This window comes from Filicampus tigris, chromosome 6 (assembly GCF_054856515.1).
Source record: "Filicampus tigris isolate MCC_2025a chromosome 6, RoL_Ftig_1.0, whole genome shotgun sequence".
In the NCBI taxonomy this organism is placed as follows: Eukaryota; Metazoa; Chordata; class Actinopteri; order Syngnathiformes; family Syngnathidae; genus Filicampus; species Filicampus tigris.
In genome coordinates, this window is record NC_141222.1 from 16,045,380 (window position 1) to 16,064,869 (window position 19,490).

The window sequence follows — 19,490 nt, forward strand, 5'->3', positions numbered from 1 at the left end:
ATCCTGGAATAATAGAGATCTCATCTCATTTTACTCATAAATGGATTTCTTCAAATATTTCCGATGCATGCATGGCAACAGGTGTGTGCATTGGTTAATTGTATCATCTGCCATCTAGTGGAAGAGTGTTGAACAGTTCTACCTGTCACTCTACATTGCTGGCATAGATAGATGAACACAGATACATTATTTGTACTAAAAAGTAGACATTTTATTTACTTTTTCTGTGGCACATTGGCACAGCGTTTGGGAGTTACTGTATTCTAGAAAATCAAATTCAACATCTTGTCGAGACCTTGATTTTGCATGTAGCACTCCAAGACAAATCAAGGTCATAAAATTGACTCATTGAATAACAGATAAGGTGAGTATATAACCCGAGAGTGTGAACAGTTGAACGATGCACAAGTACACCAAGTAAAGCAAGAAGGCATTAAAGCAGCTTCCTGTAAAGATTAAACTTTTATTGAGAAAATTCCAGGTCGGCTTAAGCTCGCACGACCTGCCGTCTCCAGCTGGGCCGATTATTGAATATGGTGTTATACATGCACACACACACACGCACACACACAAATGTGGCCAGTGGCCACACACAAACACAACACGTACTGTACAAAGCAAGCAGAGTCCTGTTGTGAGGCGACATTGATGACGCGTGTTGGAAGGGATAATCTCTCCAGCTGGACTCCCACCCGTGGACAAATGAGGCTCATTTGGATGAAAACCATGCCATGTTTTTTCCACTTACTGATTAAGCTGTTTGTTTTCAATAGAGTAACTGTAGCTTATTTTAAACCAAACTACAGCAAATAGCAAAAACTGATTTAAAATGTCATCTCAAAAAAAAAAAAAAAAAAAAAATCACTGCTTATGTAGCCTATTCTTAGTGGTTGCTCATGTGTGAGGGAGCACTAGTGAAAAATGTCTCTCCCTGCTGGTATCATGGTGACAAGTTTACTGGTGCTTCTTAATGGATAAAAAAAAGTCTACTCACCCCTGTTCAATTGCAAGGCTTTTGTGATGTAAAAAAAAAAAAACATAGAAAATATAGTTGCAGAGGTGTGCACACCCTCTTTAGAGGGGATGTGGCTGTGTTCAGAATTAACCAGAGTCAAACTCATGTTAATAACACATTTTTCCTTGTGAATGTTCACGTGAGTTTTTGCTCAATATTGAAACCAAGGTTAAACTCTTTGGCCACAATTCCAAGATCCACCATTAGAGGGTGAATGCGTGCACCTGTGCAAGCTCATTATTTCAGTTGTTTATTTTTATTTAGTCCCCCCCCAAAAGAAAAAATCCCAATTGAGTTATACAGATTGCAGGTCACATTAATGGTGAAAGAGGCTTTGGAATGATTTATCTTGCTCAATTTTTTATGTCACAAAAATAAGGTATTTGAACAGGGGTGTGTAGACCTTTTTTTAATGTAAAACTCCACGCTGGAAGGAACTACGAAAAGCAATTGTGTCACCATGATGTTGTTGTTGCCAAATGTAGCCTGACCTTTGTACTGTATGCGATTGTAAATTGAATTTCCCCTCAGGGAGGCTTTGCCTCCCAGGCATGTTCTACTGCAATGAATTAAATGGAAAAAGTCAAAGTTGTGAAATATGATACTCATGATACTGAATAAATGGTATTGTACAGTGTTTACTACATATACTGGATATTTTTTGTTTTAACTAACTCTCTTTAATCCATGCCAGTTACATAGAATGATAGGCAGAAGAAGTAACTTTATACAGTAGAAGGTAGAAAGTACAATTAACTTGTGTATCCCTCTGTTGCCATCCATACACTAGAACACAGTTATAGCTTTGCGTTCAACTAAACATGCCAAGATTTAACACTGTGTAAGTAAATTTGTGATAAAATTTAGTTAAGATCTTTCCATATAGGTAGATGAACTTTGTGTAAGATTTTGCTGATGTAAAAGTATGTGCAGGAAAAATATATGACGTGTGCTGTGGGACTATGGGCAACAGGTGGCAGCATCTCACTTCAATGAGCGATTGTCAAAGTCTGCATGCAGAGTTTCAACACAGACGCTGTCTACAAAATTTGATCTTTACAAAGATAATCTACACCAACAGTGATGCAGTAATCCAAAAATATTTTTTACAATTTTTGGTGTTACACTATCTGAACTGTACAGCAGGATATGGTGTGTGGTCTAATAGCATGTCTTACTTCAGCAAAATTAGGATGGTTAAAATATTAAGAGAGTGACATGCCATTGGCCATAGGGGGCTGCGACCCCACATCCCCCCCGCCCCTCCCCTCCAAGATGCTTGAGGATTTCTAAAAAAATAAACATTATTATTATTATTATCATTATATTATTTGTTTTATCATACTGTGATTGTGCTGTGAAATACAGTACTAATGTTGAGTTGCTTAATGCTTATCATTTAGACATTAAAAATATAAAGAAACAGTAGTGGGAGTTTTGTTTGATTGATGGCCAGTCTTATCTGCAACAACCAATCACGGCCTCACCGAAAATAATGTTTGGTATAGGCTACGCAGGCTTATACGCACATAATACGTCAATGTTGGCGTGCGAGAGTCCTGGATAATTTTCAAAATGAATCTGCAAGTTTTTGCGTATGTGTGTGTGTGTGGCATTGTGTAATGCGGCAAGACATGTCTGTAAAATCTGGACGTATTTGTAAACAACTAGAACCAAGGACACTGCAGTAGATTGACATTCGGGGTAACAGTTGAAAACTCAACATAAGCATAAAAAAAAAAGTTGACATATGTTTAATATGTCAGAAAACCCTAATGGATTTTCTACTGTATTATCTCATAAGATTTTATAATAATATCCAATGTGGCATATCAATGTATTTTCCGAACCAAAAATGCAATCGATTTGTGTGTCCCACAGTATGACAGATCAGTCAGAATTCTCAATATTTCCTTTTAATGGAATACAAATTAAGAGTGTGTATGTGTTTATAAATTCAAGCTTCCAAGCTCTACCTGCTAAAATAAACAAATAAAGCTCATCACGTATTGTGTTGTCTCTGTCCGAGATGGTGGGTCACCTGCTCGTTATCATATTGTTGCCATGGCATTATAAACGCCAGCATGTTGCAGCACTCAACCATGCATATAGCAGAGGAAAGAAAGAGAATGAAACAGCACAGTGCGGCGAAGGAACTACTTTCAACTACTTTTTGCGACAAATGTCGAAGGTAACTTCTATAGAGAACAGCTGAATGGAGGAGAAGAAGACTGTGGATGACAAAGGTAAAAAGCCTGCTATAGAATTTTAAATAGCCCATCATCATTTATGCAAATTACACTAATCTCCTGTAGCCTTTTCTTCCAGAACGAAAGCTTCTCCTGCAGCATTGGAAATATTCACAACAAAAAAAAAACTGTTTGATATTCATTCAGTTTCCTTTTTGCACATGCAGACTCTTTTATGGACGTTTTTTGGTCTAGTCCAACCATTCTTGCCAGCTGTAAAAGCTGATTAGACCCACAATGTTTCTCTGTATTAATATTAATCCACTTTAATCAGAATTGAGTCGTCTTTGGAATTTAATCCTCATTGTCAAGTCCCTGTCATCAATATTGTGTGTCATGAGTGAAGCAGGTCACAAAGAGGTGGACCCGCTGCCCATTACTTATTGATGCCGCTCCAAACCGAGAGGGTGTTTAATTGCAACAGTAAGAGCCCTATTACCTTCGGCAGCCTGAGTCTCACGCTTCCAAACAACTAAAGGTGGATTATTTGAACCATGATCATCGGAGTCCTCGGGTTTCGCTCACTTAACAAACAATAGTCGTAATTGCTCAGTCGGCTCAATAAGGCCGGGATTAGTAAAAGTGAAGTGTTCTACATCTCGCAGTCACCTTCCACGTTGTTTCTTTGTCATCTACAAGGCTGCAGCAAGGATGCGAAAGTAGAGGAATAGTCAAGTCGTGACAAGGGATAATGGAGGACAAGGAGGCACTCACCTCTCTTCCAACTGGTGAGATCTAGCTGAGAGTAATTCATATTTACTGTCGCTCCAATTATCGGTATAATCTACCAACATGTGATCTATGGCTATTGATGGATAGCATTTATCAAATATGCAAGTGGAGAAGTGCGGTGGCGCTCATAAATCCAGTGACGATCAATGATAAAGTGCTCGATAGAAATATTTATTTTTCATTTGTTTTATTTATGAGAATGAGAGTGTGAATGGTTATCCGTTATATACTGTATGTGCCCAGTGATTGACAGCATGGCTGGCAACCAATCCAGAGTGTAGTGCAACCCTTCCGCCAAAAGTCACCTGGGAAAGGTTCCAGCTCACCGTGACCCTGAATCGAAAAAGCAGTATGGAAAACGGATGGCTATATATGATCAATATTGTTGTATTGTATAAAAAATGCACCAAAAAAAGGTTTAGTTTACTTAGGCCTAGATGGCATTAGTAAATAATTTAATTAGCATACATCTGCTATCAAAAAGAGCAAGGATCCAATTGACCCAATTCTCCATTGTCCTCCCACATTCTAAAGACATGCATGTTCAGTGAAGACTCTAAAAGTACTTGTCCTGTCATCTCATCAATCCTCTTTTCTTCTACCACTTCATCTTTCTCTTGATTTTCTCTCTGTCCATCCCTCCAACATCCCTCCTCCATCAGATCAAGCTTTCCTGCAGGCAGCCGCCATCTTCCAACATCTACGTTCGGAGAAACCGCTAAGGCATCAGTTTCTGCACTACGAGAAGAAGACCGACGCGCTGTCTCTGCCCGAGAGCGGAGACAGGAGAAGTGAGCAACAAGCCTTCCGGCTGGCCTTCAACACGCTCAAATGTACGGCAAATTAGGATCATCGCAATATTCTATCAGTAAATACAGTATAACTGTGGGTGGGGAGAGGGGGATGGGTTAAGAGCTATAGGGGATGTACAGTTGCTATGATACAGCATACATAGGTCTTAACCCAAAATTCAGTATCTGAGAACAAAAGCATTATCTTTGTAAAGGCAGAATTCTTGCTTCAGCTCTTTTATTGTATTTGGAGCGCAATGCATCTGAAATTTGTACCTAATGCTGTGTCCAGTATGTGTCTGCACTTTAATGAATAAAGACTTACATGTTGTTTTTGCTACCAGACCAAGATTTACTGGAGGAGATGATGATGGACAGCCGCTTCCACATGTCGCAGCATATTGTGAGTCCCATCCCGTGTGACAAAAAAGTCCTGTCTGAGTCCAAATACAATTTTAACGATTCTTTCACTGACCATTAAACTGTCTCGTAAGGTAGCCATGTGTCGGCGTTCTCCGCCATATGCTTGTGCTCTATCGGAAAATGGGTGAATGGCGGGAGAAGAAGGGTGGATTTAAGAGGCCATTTGTAGTCACGTCTGTGCATATAGTCAGCCCAGTTACGGTTGTCAAATGATGCATTGGTAACTGAGGCAACTGGGAGTCTGTAAATGACACAATAAAACATTTGTGATGACACATACACAGACAACGTGCATGTGTGTTAGTGCAAATGACTGCAATGTGGGAGGGGGGGGGGTGCTGGGGGTAGTGAAACACACCTAACAAGCTGACAGGTCGTTAGTCTGGTGGCATAAAAGTGGCAACCAAGCACACCAGGCAGGTAAAAGTAGAGAAAAATTGTGACTCTTCACAGAACCACGGAAAAGAAAACAAAGGGGATTTTTTTGGGCTTGACGTACTCGATGTACCCGAGTGGATGTATTCATTAAATAGTATCATTAAAGTGGAAGTAAACCCAAACATGTTTTTTTCAAGAATATGTTCTATGCAAGCCCACTAGGCATTCTGATAAATATTCCGTTTGCGGAATAAGAGTGAATCCACCATTTTTTAGCCATCTCTGGGGGTGGCCATTTTGTCACTTCTGTCGACTGAAAATGACATCACAACTGCTCAGGGCTCAGGTAACGACCAATCGCGGATGACCTGCTTTCTGAAGCTGAGCCGTGATTGGTTGTTACCTGAGCCTTGAGCAGTTGTGATGTCATTTTCAGTTGACAGAAAAGTGACAAAATGGCCGCCCCCTGAGATGGCTAAAAACAGGAGGCTTTTGCTGCTTAACTCATATTCAACAAAGGCAATATTAGTCAGAATGCCATGTTTCAACTAGTGGGCCTGCTGGGAACATATTCTTGAACAAATATTCACAAAAGATAATAGTGCTTTGTTTTATTCTCATTAAGCAGAAGATTAGCAAATACAGATAAGTGGGCCGATTTCGTCCCATCCACCGCACACTATGAGTCATCATATGTGGGGTCTCACATTTTTAAAAATGAGAAATGAAAAGGTAAAAATCTGTTTATTTTTATCCAACTTTACTATGCATAAGCGTTCTGTGTCCAGAGAATGCAAAGGTGAGTCCAACTAAAACTGAATCTATTTTCAGCCCAATGACCTACTGCCACTAGCAATGGTGATGCTGTGCGACTTCCGTGATCGGAACTTTACGCCGCGTGAGCGCTCAACAGAGGAAGGGGAGGAACCTCAGAAAGAAGTGAGGGATCTGGAAAGCAGGCTACACAAGTATGTGTGCAATGAAGCGTTCACATCTGACAATCAACAATGGGTCTAACGTGTGCGTGCGTGCGGGCATGCCAGGTGTAAAACCAAGCTGGCAGCGTCTCTGGCTCGCTGCAGGGTCAAACACGGCCTGCGGAGTGCTTCTCACGTCCTGTCTGAGCCTGTGAGGAGCAGACAACAGCAAGCGAGACGTCTTCCACTTTATGCATGGGTCAACACTCTCAAATCCAGGTCCAACTTGACTTTGATATCAGATTTGCGTATCGAGTTGAACCATAAAGAAATGTATGGCCCCAATCATCCCTTTTGATCGTTAACAGTATGGAGGAAGTGTGCGAGGAGTTGCAGCTCAGCGGGATGTCCGAGGTGGACCACGTGACTGAAGTCGGTGAATCCGCATTCAGCAGAGACCCCCTCTGTCTCAACACATTCATCCTACCCCAAAAGCTGCTTGCCTCCTTGCAAGTCAGCCACCTCACTGCTACATACACACTTAACATACAGGTATTGTGTGTGTATTGGAATACTGAAAAATATGAGTTAATATATGCTACAAATTTGTAACGGAGAGCTCAAAGTTACCCTAAGGCGAGGTACACACGCTGCAATTTTGAACTTTTTAACCAGTTTTTTACATGAGAGACCCCACACACGATGAGAACAAAATTAGCAAGTGTATGCTTACTGCCCTTTTCATAGCTACTAGCCTAACTAAGCCTGCTTGCCAAAACCAGATGCTTTGCAGTAAAAAAATCGGACCTACAAGAAGCGGCATGGTGTCATAAGGCTTTCAGACTGCTAGAAATACAAAGAAAGAGAACGAGTTTGTTTTAGAAGTATAGAAGAATAAGAAATATACTGTAAGTAGCTAAGCTAACTGTTAGCTTATGTGAGAACTACCTGAGGTGGCAAACTCTTCCTGTCATTTTTATTGTGGTGAATGACATGGGAGATATGTTTCCAAAAACTCAACCCGACCACCTGCTTATTATTTGTGTCAGGCAACAAAGCGTGTCTCAGGTCGCTTTCTACTTGGCTATCATTCCGTTTCATGCCACAATCACAGGGTCTGTTACCCTGCCCTACTCGCTGTTGACCACACACAAAGGGATTTTATGAGTGAAAATATTGAACAGGTTTAACATTTACGTTTGTCTGACTTTTTTTACCAGGAGAACAGGGAAGAAAAATAACACGCCCTACACCACAGGATAATCCCTCAGCATAATCTTTCGGAGAAATTTGAGACCTTTGCTGACTTTGATCAGAATAAAAGAACCCGCTTCATTTAATAAAATCTCCAAATTGCACCTTTAAAATGACACCAGTGTTCATGGTCACTTTTGATTGACAATGGCAGAAAATAATTATTTACATAACATGCTTATTGTTTTTTGTAGTTTGAAGTGCTGCTGAATATTTCTTCTAGAGTTGGATTTTTCCTCTTTTTATTTTTATTTTGGTCCTATAGCCTATTATTTAGAGAAACAAAAAAACGGAATTGATTGGAAGCAAAAGAAAATCTTAACCAGGGGTGCCTATAATTAGGGTGGGCACTGCATATCTACCGTAGCTAAGGTAACCAGATATTAGTGAGTTAGTATTATCCATTTTCACAATACATTTGTACTCCACTGCAAACTATGACATGATGGCATTTATCATGAGTAGCATGTTTTGACAATTGCTACTGGTGAATTTTGAGATTAGGTGAGGAATGTGAAAAAAGTAAATGCTATCATGTTTGTAGCGGTACTCACCACACTGTTGTGTGACCGTGCAGGACAGGAGCGCGTGCTTGGCGGCAAGTGCGTTACGCCCTCTCTTATTCGAAAGCGCCAACGTCCTGGTGGCGGGCTCCTTCTCAGCGCTGACTGTGGCCCATGCGGCCACCGTGGCGGCTGCCTTTTCAGGCGGCGTGCTGGTGTGTGCCGGCGATCACAGCACATCACAACTTAAGGACATACAGGAGCTACTGAAACAAATGGATGTGAAAAGTGAGCAACAAATGAGGCAGAACGTGTAAATAAATATGAACTTATCATTGATGTGACTTTCAAACCCCACAGATGTGCGCATCCTGCCTGAAGCGTTCTTCGCTCTGGATGAGTGGGACTCTGCAATCGAGCGTTTAAAGGTCATCATGGTTTTTCCTCAGTGCTCTTCGTCTGCCCTCTGTGATCCGGTGGACAACATCCACCGTGAACATGGAGGTGTGCAATGATTCTCATTTAGAAGCTCTTGACAATATAGAGGAAAGAAATTGGAGGGATAGAAGCAACAAAATGTGATGAGTGGAACTCACAGAGCTAAGCTAAATAATGCTAAAATGAGCTAAACTAAGGTAAGCAAAGCTAGGATTGCCTCAGCTCAGCTAGTGTAATATAAAATAAGACAACTGTAACTAAACTAGACTTAGCATTATAGCGTGAATAACCCTAACCTGAGATGATATCATAAAGATTATTTTTTTTAAAAATCGGAGATAAGGAAAACTAATTAGCCGCCACGCTTGGCTTTCTTAGATGATAGAAATGTCCATGCGCTTAATTATATTTGCTCAGTTTTGTTGGCAGACGGGGAATTTGAACCACAAATGCATACAGTACATTGGTGATTTAAAAAAAAAAAAAAAAAAAAAGAACATTTCCCTTTTCTCGACAGACTGGAATTTGCTGCAGGACTTGTCTCGTGGTTTAGTGTCCCAGAGCAACATAAACAAACTAACGACTCAGCAAGCAAGACTACTGGCCCGCGCCTTAACCTGTGAGTGTGTACGCACACACACACCAAATAAACATCTCAGTTTGACATAGCATGGGACATTTTAAGAGAAAAGAACCTCTCTCCGAGCATTCATACGCATAGAAATATGCCGTCGTACACTTTTTAATTTGTAAAGGATCTGCTTGCGACATTTGCACAAAACACCTCATTTGTTCTTCATGTGACTGGCAAGTTTAGACTTCTATTTCAAATGGTATAAACTCCATTGAACGAAATCCCTCTATAAGTCCCACAGGTTCAGACTGTGCTCTACTGCACACGCTCAGTGTATGTTGAGGAAAATGAGCAGCTGGTGAATAGAGTGTTGGAAAAAACACTCCCTCCCTCCAAACTGCTGCCATTCAGGTATACGCACGCTCATGTGGTTCTGTCAGTAAACCTTTAACATTTCTTTTGTCAAAGGCAACAAAATGCCTTTTTGTTCAGTGGTAGGCACTCGCCTGGTATGAGTGCTAGAGACGCTGCAGCTTGAGCTGAAAGCTAAAATGGTCAAAGAAAAAGTTGCATTTAGTAGAAGAAAGACAATTGAAGTCAAGGCCAAAGGCAGCGAGCACAGTTTGAATGCAGATGTGCTTTCCCTCCTTCACTGACTGAAGTGAGTATGTGACAGGGAGGCTCTTCTGCCTTTGGCTTCCTCTCATTTGGTTCAAGCAGCGTAATTGTGATTTCACGGCCAGTTGGATTCTGTCACTCACAATGAATTTGCCTTCAATAGAAAACTATTGGCCACGTAGTTCAACTGAAAGTGATGGGGCGGTCACCTTAATGGACTTTCTCCAAGGCAAGGAAGCAAATGTGGTTGAGATGAGGACACTGTTGAATTTTTCTTTTGCTCGCTAGGCATAATTTATTGGTGGTCTAAAGTGGCATTGACTAAATGTCTGCTTTTCATTAATAATTCAAATGTAAAAAGAAAGTCTTCTCTGCTGGCCAAAACATTATCAGAAGCACTGACCTACAAACGATGGTCAATTCTAATATTTGTTCCTATTACCAACAGACTATTCTCTTCATTTCATAACATTTCTCTTGGCCAGCTTCGAGTCGATGATTTTTTTTTTGTCCAATCAGTGTGTGCTGTGTGCTGGCATGGGAATCTTATTTGCCTTTCAGAATCAGTAGTTCTATAATATATTAGTAATGGGGCTGATTCTTTAACAAATTTGATTTCAAATTTGTCCTCACAGGACACTGGCGCTAGTTAACGTCCTCATTTTTCCATCCTCTAATTGGTTGATCAGAGCAAAACTAATTTAACAATCAGCATCAGATGTATGTTTTTTTTTTATTTATTTATTTTTTTTTTTGGGTCATGTTCTTGATAGTTAATATTAATTCTAAACTGCTCCAACTGATGTGGCACAGTGCATGATGTTAAACCGCATTTTTGGAATGTGTTTCCAAATGAAGTGATAGTTGTAGTCGTATTAAAAAGTGCACTGCACTTCATTGACTTGAAACCAAAGTGCTGTGAGCACCAAAACATTTACAAAGCGCATTCATGTCGCCAGATGTTCTTGCTAATGCAACTAGCAGTGACAGCTGGCAGTGCCCCAAAGCATCATGAGAGTGAAGGCTCTGATCCACTGCGTGAGGCATATTTAATGGTGAGATTGCATTACAGGAGGAAGTACTATGCTGTATATTCTCGTAGTTTGATCAGCCCCCTGAGGGCAACCATAACTAACACGGCACTCGATGTTTGATACTTGCGAATTCAAGTCTTCAATTAACATAGCATGAATATTTCTGAAATGTGGGAGGAGGTTGGAGAAACTCCACACAAGCACCAGGAGAACAAATTCCAAATGCAAGATTTGAACCCGGGTGCTCTTGAGTGCGAGGCAGACGTACTAACTACTAGTAAATTCATTATAGTAATCTCCTTAGTGTGTGTCTGGCTGGATTGAATTCCTGCCAACTCTTCCCATCCTGCGCTACATATGTGAAGCAGCCAAAACGTGTGCCCCATGTTGCCAAAGACATAGTCAGAGTGAGCAGGATGGGCTTTCTCTTCTTTATTGCACACAAGTCTAATGTCAAGATGCTGGGAAAACATGCTGTGGCTTCCGTATATAAATCCATGCAATTCTGTGGACAGATCAACAATGCTGAGTAAGTCTTTGGTCACCATGTTATTGTTGTTTGCTTTTGTTTTTTTTTAGCAATGCTGTAGTAACCATACAGTATACTGTAGGCGCATATCAATAATTTGGAATATAGGGCAACACTTTTTTATTCAGTAGTTCAACTTGCAAAGTGAGGCTCATAGCCAAAGATAATTATTACCGTAGTCATTTTTAACTTTGTCATGATATCAAACAAAATAGCAGTGGGCTTGCTAAAATATGTTTTCTTGTCTGTGTAGATTTCACTCATCCAGGTCATGGTAAATTACAAACGTTTATTCAGGGCGAATCCACACCTCTTTTTTTTTTTAATTGGTTGTGGGGTTTTTTTCTCATTTGCTGAAAATGTCCGAAAATGTCTCAGGCAAATACGCTATTAGTGTACCAATATATTACATAGATTCAGTACAATGATTGGGGAAAAAAAAATCACGATTATAGCAGAGCTTAAAAAAAAGACATAAGAAATAATTTATAAATACAGAGATGAGGTATGAATTGCCCTTCTACATATTACTAAAGTAAATTTTTCTATCCGTCCATTATCGGAACTGTTTGACCTCACGAGGGTCACGGGCGTGCCGGAGCCTATCTCGGCTGTCTTCGGGCAGTACACCCTGAACTGGTCACCGGCCAATCACAGGGCAAACAAAGACAAACAACCATTCGCACTCACAATCACACCTAGGGACAATTTAGAGTGCAAATAACCTACCAAGTATGTTTTTTGGAATGTGGGAGCGACGACATGTTCTTTCGTCACCACTTTTTAAACCAGCTTTTCCCCAAATCTAAATCATTCTGTGATTTAAATGATTGGTTTGTGTGGAATACAGCCTTAGCAGGATCCTTCTATGGCACTGATGAATGTACGTATTTTCACCTTTCACGTGACTGCCGGTCACTGTGTTGCTCCCTCAGAGTGAATGGCCCCATTTTCCCTGAAGACACTCAGTCGGGAGACCCAACAGCAAGCAAGTTCTTCAGGCTAGAGCCCTCTGCGCTCACCAACGGCTGCTTTTTGGCCCGTTTGTCTCGACAGGTAAACAGTGGAGCTTGTGTGCGTGTGTGTGTGTGAGAAACAAGCAGAGTAGACTTGAGCTGAAGCATGTGCATGAGTGTGTATTTGGTGATGGGAGCGAGATGCTGAGGCGACACTTTTTTACCGTCAGTCTGCTAGGTGGTCGGATGTCTCTACAGCACACACACACATGAAACAATGCTGAATACCGAAGGAAATACACCATTTAAACAGTAGTGCTGTACATGCTGTCCGAAGTCAAGACCGCAGGTGGTGCTAGCATAAAAAGTGTGGGTGTTTAAAAAGATGGGGGTACCGACCCACCCTTGCAGCTACTTTTCTCTTCACAATGTCCGGTCAATAAAGAAGCAGAAATGGTTTCAAGGTTGGTGTCGAGGTCCAATTTGTGAACATATCACATTTGTGATCCTCAAATAAACACTGCTTTAAAGGGGAAGTCAAGCCAAACTATTTTTTTTAAGAATATGTTCTATGCAGACCCAGTAGTTGAAACAAGGTAATATGAAATATGAGTTAAGCAGCAAAATCCACTCGTTTTTAGCCATCTACGGGGGCGGCCATTTTGTCACTTCTGTCGACTGAAAATGACATCGACTCTCAGGGCTCAGATAACGACCAATCACGGCTCACCTGTTTTCTGAAGCTGAGCTATAATTGGTCGTTATTTGAGCCCTGAAGGTGTGTCATGTCATTTTCAGTCGACAGAAGTGACAAAATGGCCGCCCCCGGAGATGGCTAAAAATGGGTGGATTTTGTTGCTTACAGTAACTCATATTCCACAAACACAATTTTCATCAGAATGCTGTGTTCCAACTTGTGGGCCTGCATAGAACATATTCTTGTTCTAAAATGTTTGGGTTGACTTCCATTTTAAAGATTGTCATACAGATTGGTCTTGTTTTGGTTCTGCAATGTGGAGATTTGATCACAGCAGCAGTGGATCTGTTCTAGTCAGAGACATGCATAACTATAATATACATACAAACAATATATCGTCGCTGTCCTGTTTAAAATACTTATCTCCAATTTTGGAAACTTTTAAAATTTTCACTTTAATGCGATGTCTGTAACGCGGAAATGTGAAATGTGTAAAACGCGGAAACATGATTCATGTAAAAATAAGAAAATGAAAAAAAAATGGAGATAAGTGTTTTTCACATGACAGCGACGATATACTGTAATCGCTCGGTTGATTGGTTTGGGCAGATTTAATAAATTCAAGGTAAAAACAGTCGGAGTAGCACTCTCCTCCTTTGATTTTTCTGCACGTGGCCCTCGGAGGAAAACGTTCTGACAACCTGATGTAGTGCATAATCCGACTCAAAAAACATGCACGCCTGCTCACTAATTAAACTGACACTATAATTTAAAATTTAAACTGTACACATGGCAGTTCTACTAACTGAGCCTGGAAGTTTTAATAAGCATCAACAAAAGCACAATAATGAAAATATAGAAAGCATCTTGATGGATTGTGGACTGAAAGAAAAATAATTGCCATCAAACCACTTTATTTTTGTGCTGACTAAAGATGTTTCAACATCCCCATGTTAACTTTTTCCACTGTGTGGGTTAAAAATGCTGACTGGAGCAAAAGTTATTGTCCCTCCTCTTCCTCTAAAGCTTCTTTAAAGCTCTGCTTCATTTGTTCGGTGTCACGTTTGCTTGTATACATCTCGTTTCTCTGTCGCCCCCCTGTGTGTAGTAAAAAGTTGTACCTTCACATCTAATCCTCAACGGCTTTCCAGGCGGATCCAACTAAGGTCGAAACAGTCCAGGAAGTGCTGGCGAGGGCAGCGGCCAAAGGCCTTCTAGACGCACTTTTCCCTAGACAAGTGAAGGCGAAGAAGGAGAAAACCCCAAAAAATACGGTGGAACGTTCAGACCAGGAAGAGGACAAAGGTGAAGGAGAGGAGAAGGGTGACGAGGACGGGAAGGGAGTAGGACGCAAGAGGAGAGGGTTGAAGAAAAGACGGAAACGTAAGATCAAGCCAAAACACGGCAAGGTTGTCTCCAAGCAACATTCAACAGGCCACAAGAAGAAGAGGAAGAAGAGCGTAACAACACAGACGCATCACAAGAGGCGCGTGGTCAAGAATAAAGCAAGAAAGATCCCTCGTTTGACGCTCACGCTGATATCCTCCACCAAACCTTTCAACCACGTGTTTGCGGCGGCCTCTGACCCTTCCCCTGCCGGACCAACAGGACAAAACACAAAGGCCAAAAAGGCAAGCAAACTACAGATGGCTACGAGGAAAGCAGGAGGTACGATGAGGAGCTACATGGAGGAGATGGCCACCAACGGGGCAATCAAGTCACATTCGGTCCTCTCGCTCACCTGCAGCTCCCGGAACAGCCAGAGTCAGACGTACCTCAAGCAGACGGCTCATTCGTCGTCATCATCATCAGCCTCCTCTTCGTCACGTTTAAACTGCATCTATTAAATACTGTATTAAACATTCCACCATGTAAAAAGCAACATTTGTATTTTTTTGGCCTTGGGAAAAACGTTTTAAATATAAATGACTGACTTTCAAAGCAAGCAAGTTGTTTTTACTTGTACGACTGGCACAGATTATGGAATCACCAGCCTCATAGAATTTTCAGTTGATTAAATTTGTAGGGAAAAAAGCTGATCGCAGACATGACACAAAACTGTATGAACATTTCCTGGACTGCTGTTTCCATCATTTTGCCGTGGGTTATACAAGTTCCTGTTCAATACAAGGTACAACCGTCCTCGAAACTCGAGTTTCTTTCTGCAGGAAAGCCAATTTTCACAACAGCAAAACTTTTCGTTGAACTGCCCAATTTAAAATGTTATCAAAGTTTGTTGCCTTGAAATGTTGAGTACGTCCAATGTTTTCACAGTGTAATCGCAAAGAAAAATACATTTTAAATGTCAAGAAATGTATTTTGTCCACTTTTTCACCCACACTGTATTTCAAGGCCAATCACGTTAAAATGTAAATTTTAAAGGAAAAACATCAATTACACTGCTCATATTGTAATTTCTCACACACAGAATCACACATTGCCACCAGAGCAGAACATGACTCTGCTTGACAATTTCAACAAATACTGATGGATAGAAGCAAGGCCATTCAATGTTTTGGAGTGGGTGTACATTTGCAGTTGGCATTTTTCCTCAATTCGGGAACTAGCTAACGCAAAACGGCATACAAGGGTGATTGAATTAACGGCATTCTTAGCATTGATGTTGCCTTAAGCAACGGATATTTAAATGCAAACCGTGCAGCCCCACATGTAGTCAGACAATATAGCAACACCCACAGGCATATATTCTTTATCCTCTGTGTAAAATAACCAATATTACCGCATCTTACTGATTCAGTTATGAAATTCTTCTGTATTATACTGCCCCCTGGTGGCCCTGCTAAGCATAATAGAAGGAGCACAATGTGGGCGTGGTACTGACTGACATTTCCATTCATTTAGAAAAGTAAAAAATGATTTTAGATCAGGATATGATTTTGAAAGAGGTGATTTGGTGCAAAACCATGCTTGTAATGTGTTATGATTACAATTTGGGTACAGATTTTCTGCCAAAATGAAAAAAAGAAAAAACATTTAGCAAGAAACACGGTATAAACATACTTTTACTTTAGCGGCCACAAACAGATATGGTTGGTCAGATTTAGCCTCCAGGCTTTGAGTTTCAAGGCGTTCTAAAATAGAGAGAATTTTAAAAATGACAAACCACTTACCATTTTCATATTAAATACAGCACCAAACACTTTCACTACATACTTAAGCCCCCCACTGCCCAAAAAAACCAAATAAATGAATAAATCAAACTGAAGTTTCATTTTCAAGAGAGGGATTTAATATTATCTTAAAATGAAACTGCTAGTCAAGTGTGGTTTGTGAAACTGCTAGTCAAGTGTGGTTTACGCACAAATTGCAGATCTGATGCAGACAGATGAGTCCGTTTTAAGATGCTGTTTATTCTCACAATTGGTTACATTGATAACGTGTACAAATCAGTGAGCAGCAAACAGGAGCCTACACATCCATTGGCAGGAAATGGAGTGTGTGTTGTTGTTGTTTATTAGACACTGGGAGTCCTCTGCAGCCACTCCTCTTCCTCCTCCAGCAGAGAACTCCCAGTTCTTGGTGTATAGTTGCACTTTTTTTTTTCTGCAAAGCGGAGCCTGTTGTAGCATTGCGAGCACTGAAACAATGACTCAAAGTGAGACTTCACCAGCCCCCATGAATAAAATCAGTATATACCTTTATAAAATAGAATAAATAAAATAAAAATATTTCTGTTCAGTACATACAGTCTTCCTCTCGATCGTCCTCGGGCATGCAAGGCATTGTGACGACTCTTGCCATGAAAAGAATGCATAGATAATCACTTATCAGGCGTCAACTTAATTGACAACTGTGAGAAAAAAAAAAAAAAAGAAGTCATTATTTGCTTTTTGTCGTTTTCGTATCTACAAGTTGTATGTTACACTTTGGCCATTTGGTGAGTTCTAAAATAAAATTTAAAAAAAGGCATTTCAATAAAATAATAGAAAAGTAAAAACATTCAAAATGAAAGGAATAGCTTATGACAACAATAAATGGCAAATGTTACCTTACATGGAGACTATGTACATACATTTGTCAACCCGTTCACATTTCAATCAGACAAAAGGTGGCGAGAAGGGCTACTTACTGTTGCCTGTCAATGGTAAGAATGTGCTCGTTTCTCATCGTGTGTGTTGCTTTTAGATTTTTTGTTGGTATAAATAAAGTTAAATCTAATAAAGACAAAAAATAAAAAAGGCGGAATTATTTTTTTTTTCCTTCTCACAATGTGAATAAAATGACAGCAACAAGTATAAAAGCACATAGCTGGGGCCCTGACGCTGAGCAGCAGCACTTCCTCCGGCTTGTGGATCACAGAGCAGCAGCATGCCCACATCTGCGGGGTGTGAAAGCAGCAGTCTCTCTTCTGCCTGGGGGAGCTAAACATCACCCCACTCATTCCTCCACCGTTATGGCTATCATCTGTCATCATCCGAGTGGTGCCAAAATGGCGAGTATGTGAGGGGATGCTTCGGGTGAAGGGTCACCGCTCGTTTTTTTATTTGCTTTTTTTTTTTTTGGACCATCCGGGCCCAGCATCTGTCTTTCCTCACTCCTTCAGTATGTAAAAGCAGCAGTGGTGTACTGATAGTGTCTCTAGTGTATTATTTGTTTACGGAAAGGAACTTTCATGCGGGATCATGTGAGCGAGAGACTTTTTTTTTTTTTCTTTCATGTCCTCGTTAGTGAAGTCATTATGGTCATTCTTCCTTTCCCAGAGCATTTTACCGCCCCCTGCGTGTTAAGTGTGAGAGCAATGGGGGAGACCGTAGACATACGTACATAGACACCACCTTGAGCGGGTTGTCCCGCTGCTACAATAAGTCTTCGCTTCGGCCATATTGGATGTGGCAGATCGACCCGTAGACTAGCTAGCAAGCAACAAAAAGCAACAACCTATAAATTAATGAAGTTAATGCCTGTCATTTACACACAAGCTAACATATTTCAGAAATCGAACAATATAACTTTTTTATCTGATAATGATACATTTTCACTTAATTAGGATGTAAGCACCAAACCAACTTGTGTGTGTTTTCATGAGTGTTTGCAGCTAACAATACAGTAAATGCAACACATTCGCTGTGATTATGGTACATATTGAAATAATAATATTGATTAATTAGTCTGAGTATATATTGACCAAGATTGTGATATTTAGATGCGTCATGTGGATTTCTCAACTCACATCAACATAGTGCCTTGGCACCGCAATGCCACCAGATGGTGCCAAAGCAACAGCTTTGGGCTGAGCACCAAAACGGCAAATAGTTGAACTTTTCAGTAAATAACAGAGAAAAAAAAAAAGAAATCCACGAATGGGCAGGGGTTCACTGTAGCGCCCAATATAGCGAGTCTGCCATTTTGTAGTGCTATGAGTAGGTGATCCCCTACCTTTAAAGCGCCTCAATGGACCCTGCCATGCATTTTGAAAAGTATCAATAACGAAAAAATATTTTCTAGGAGCGGATCAACTACACGTCACAACATGGTGGACATAAAGTGCTTCATGTTATTATGTTTGTTCAATACTTATTACGGAAGGTCCACCAGCTGCTGCTCTAACGACGTGACAGCATTGACGGGATTAACGGTGCGCCTGAGCAGTGTTTGAAAACTATTTTTCCAGGTGCCTCATGAGTGAACCACACAGTCCCGCCGCTCTTTCCACATCCAATTGGGCGGCGACGTACGAGTCCGCGCTCAAGGTGGTGTCTATGTCAAACTGATGTTAGGGAGGTGCCATTAAACGCTGACAAGGTGGGCGTAAACGGGGTTGGCCGAGTGAGCGAGGTCATGCTGCAGCGCGTGCAATAACGCCGACTAATCGACGGCGCGCTGTCTTTGTTGCCCCGCCCTGAGGGGGATGCGAGACGCTTCTATGTACACTGTTCACAATTAGCCGTCTCACATTGAAAAACGCGCTCACACTGATGCTCGCGAGCTTGATTGAGTCTTGTGGTTTGCTTTAGGCAAGGCGGGGGAAAAACAAGACCAAACGCTGGAGGGTCTTCGCTGTTACCATGGTTACAAGAGTCTATGGTACTTTCTGCAGCGATGCGGGTAGTTACCATGGCGACGGGGTGCAGGGTACGGCCGGGGGGAAATCGGTAGTGCCTGGTGCTTTGCCGGTCACTGCGGTGACTCTGTGACGGGGCGCTTCTGTTTGAGGGTGTCGATGAGGGAGAGGACGCCTCGCTTGACGCTGGTCGAGACCCGGCGGGACACGGAGTCGCCCGGCGGTGACGAGCCGCAGGCTTTCTGGGAGAGCGGCCGCGCCACCAAGCACTTCTGGTACCGCAGCTGAGAGAAAGAGGAGGGAATGCACACAAGAAAATGATTGCACGTCTTTGCGATATGCATATTGCGTAGGCCGTTT

General features: G+C 41.3%; 2 protein-coding genes across 5 annotated transcripts in view; one reads left to right on the forward strand and one right to left on the reverse strand.

Moving 5' to 3' along the window:
- Positions 1-3,955: 3,955 nt before the first annotated feature.
- On the forward strand, positions 3,956-14,990 carry LOC147145990 (protein NSUN7-like). Its single transcript, XM_086032811.1, has 12 exons — positions 3,956-3,992; positions 4,545-4,829; positions 5,132-5,190; positions 6,420-6,556; positions 6,632-6,784; positions 6,874-7,057; positions 8,337-8,550; positions 8,623-8,766; positions 9,218-9,319; positions 9,568-9,685; positions 12,391-12,511; positions 14,260-14,990. The coding sequence occupies exons 1-12, from the start codon at positions 3,956-3,958 to the stop codon at positions 14,953-14,955; spliced, it is 2,250 nt and encodes a 749-aa protein (XP_085888937.1). The 3' UTR covers positions 14,956-14,990.
- A 1,469-nt stretch (positions 14,991-16,459) lies between these two features.
- The window catches only part of apbb2b (amyloid beta (A4) precursor protein-binding, family B, member 2b), a 56,243-nt gene continuing 53,212 nt past the window's right edge, over positions 16,460-19,490 (reverse strand). For all 4 annotated transcript variants that reach the window (XM_086033275.1, XM_086033276.1, XM_086033277.1 and 1 more), the window contains one exon: positions 16,460-19,414. In XM_086033275.1, the coding sequence (XP_085889401.1) occupies positions 19,244-19,414 (171 nt within the window). In that variant the 3' untranslated portion in view covers positions 16,460-19,243. The remainder of the gene's footprint in view (positions 19,415-19,490) is intronic.

What these genes read in the sequence shown, in the direction of transcription:
- LOC147145990 (XM_086032811.1), top strand. Translation starts at nt 3,956, where the DNA reads ATGGAGGACAAGGAGGCACTCACCTCTCTTCCAACTG. An exon ending in GGCCTTCAACACGCTCAAAT is followed by an intron (nt 4,830 to 5,131) that starts GTACGGCAAATT and finishes TTTTGCTACCAG; the next exon opens with ACCAAGATTTACTGGAGGAG. An exon ending in TGGCCCGTTTGTCTCGACAG is followed by an intron (nt 12,512 to 14,259) that starts GTAAACAGTGGA and finishes ACGGCTTTCCAG; the next exon opens with GCGGATCCAACTAAGGTCGA.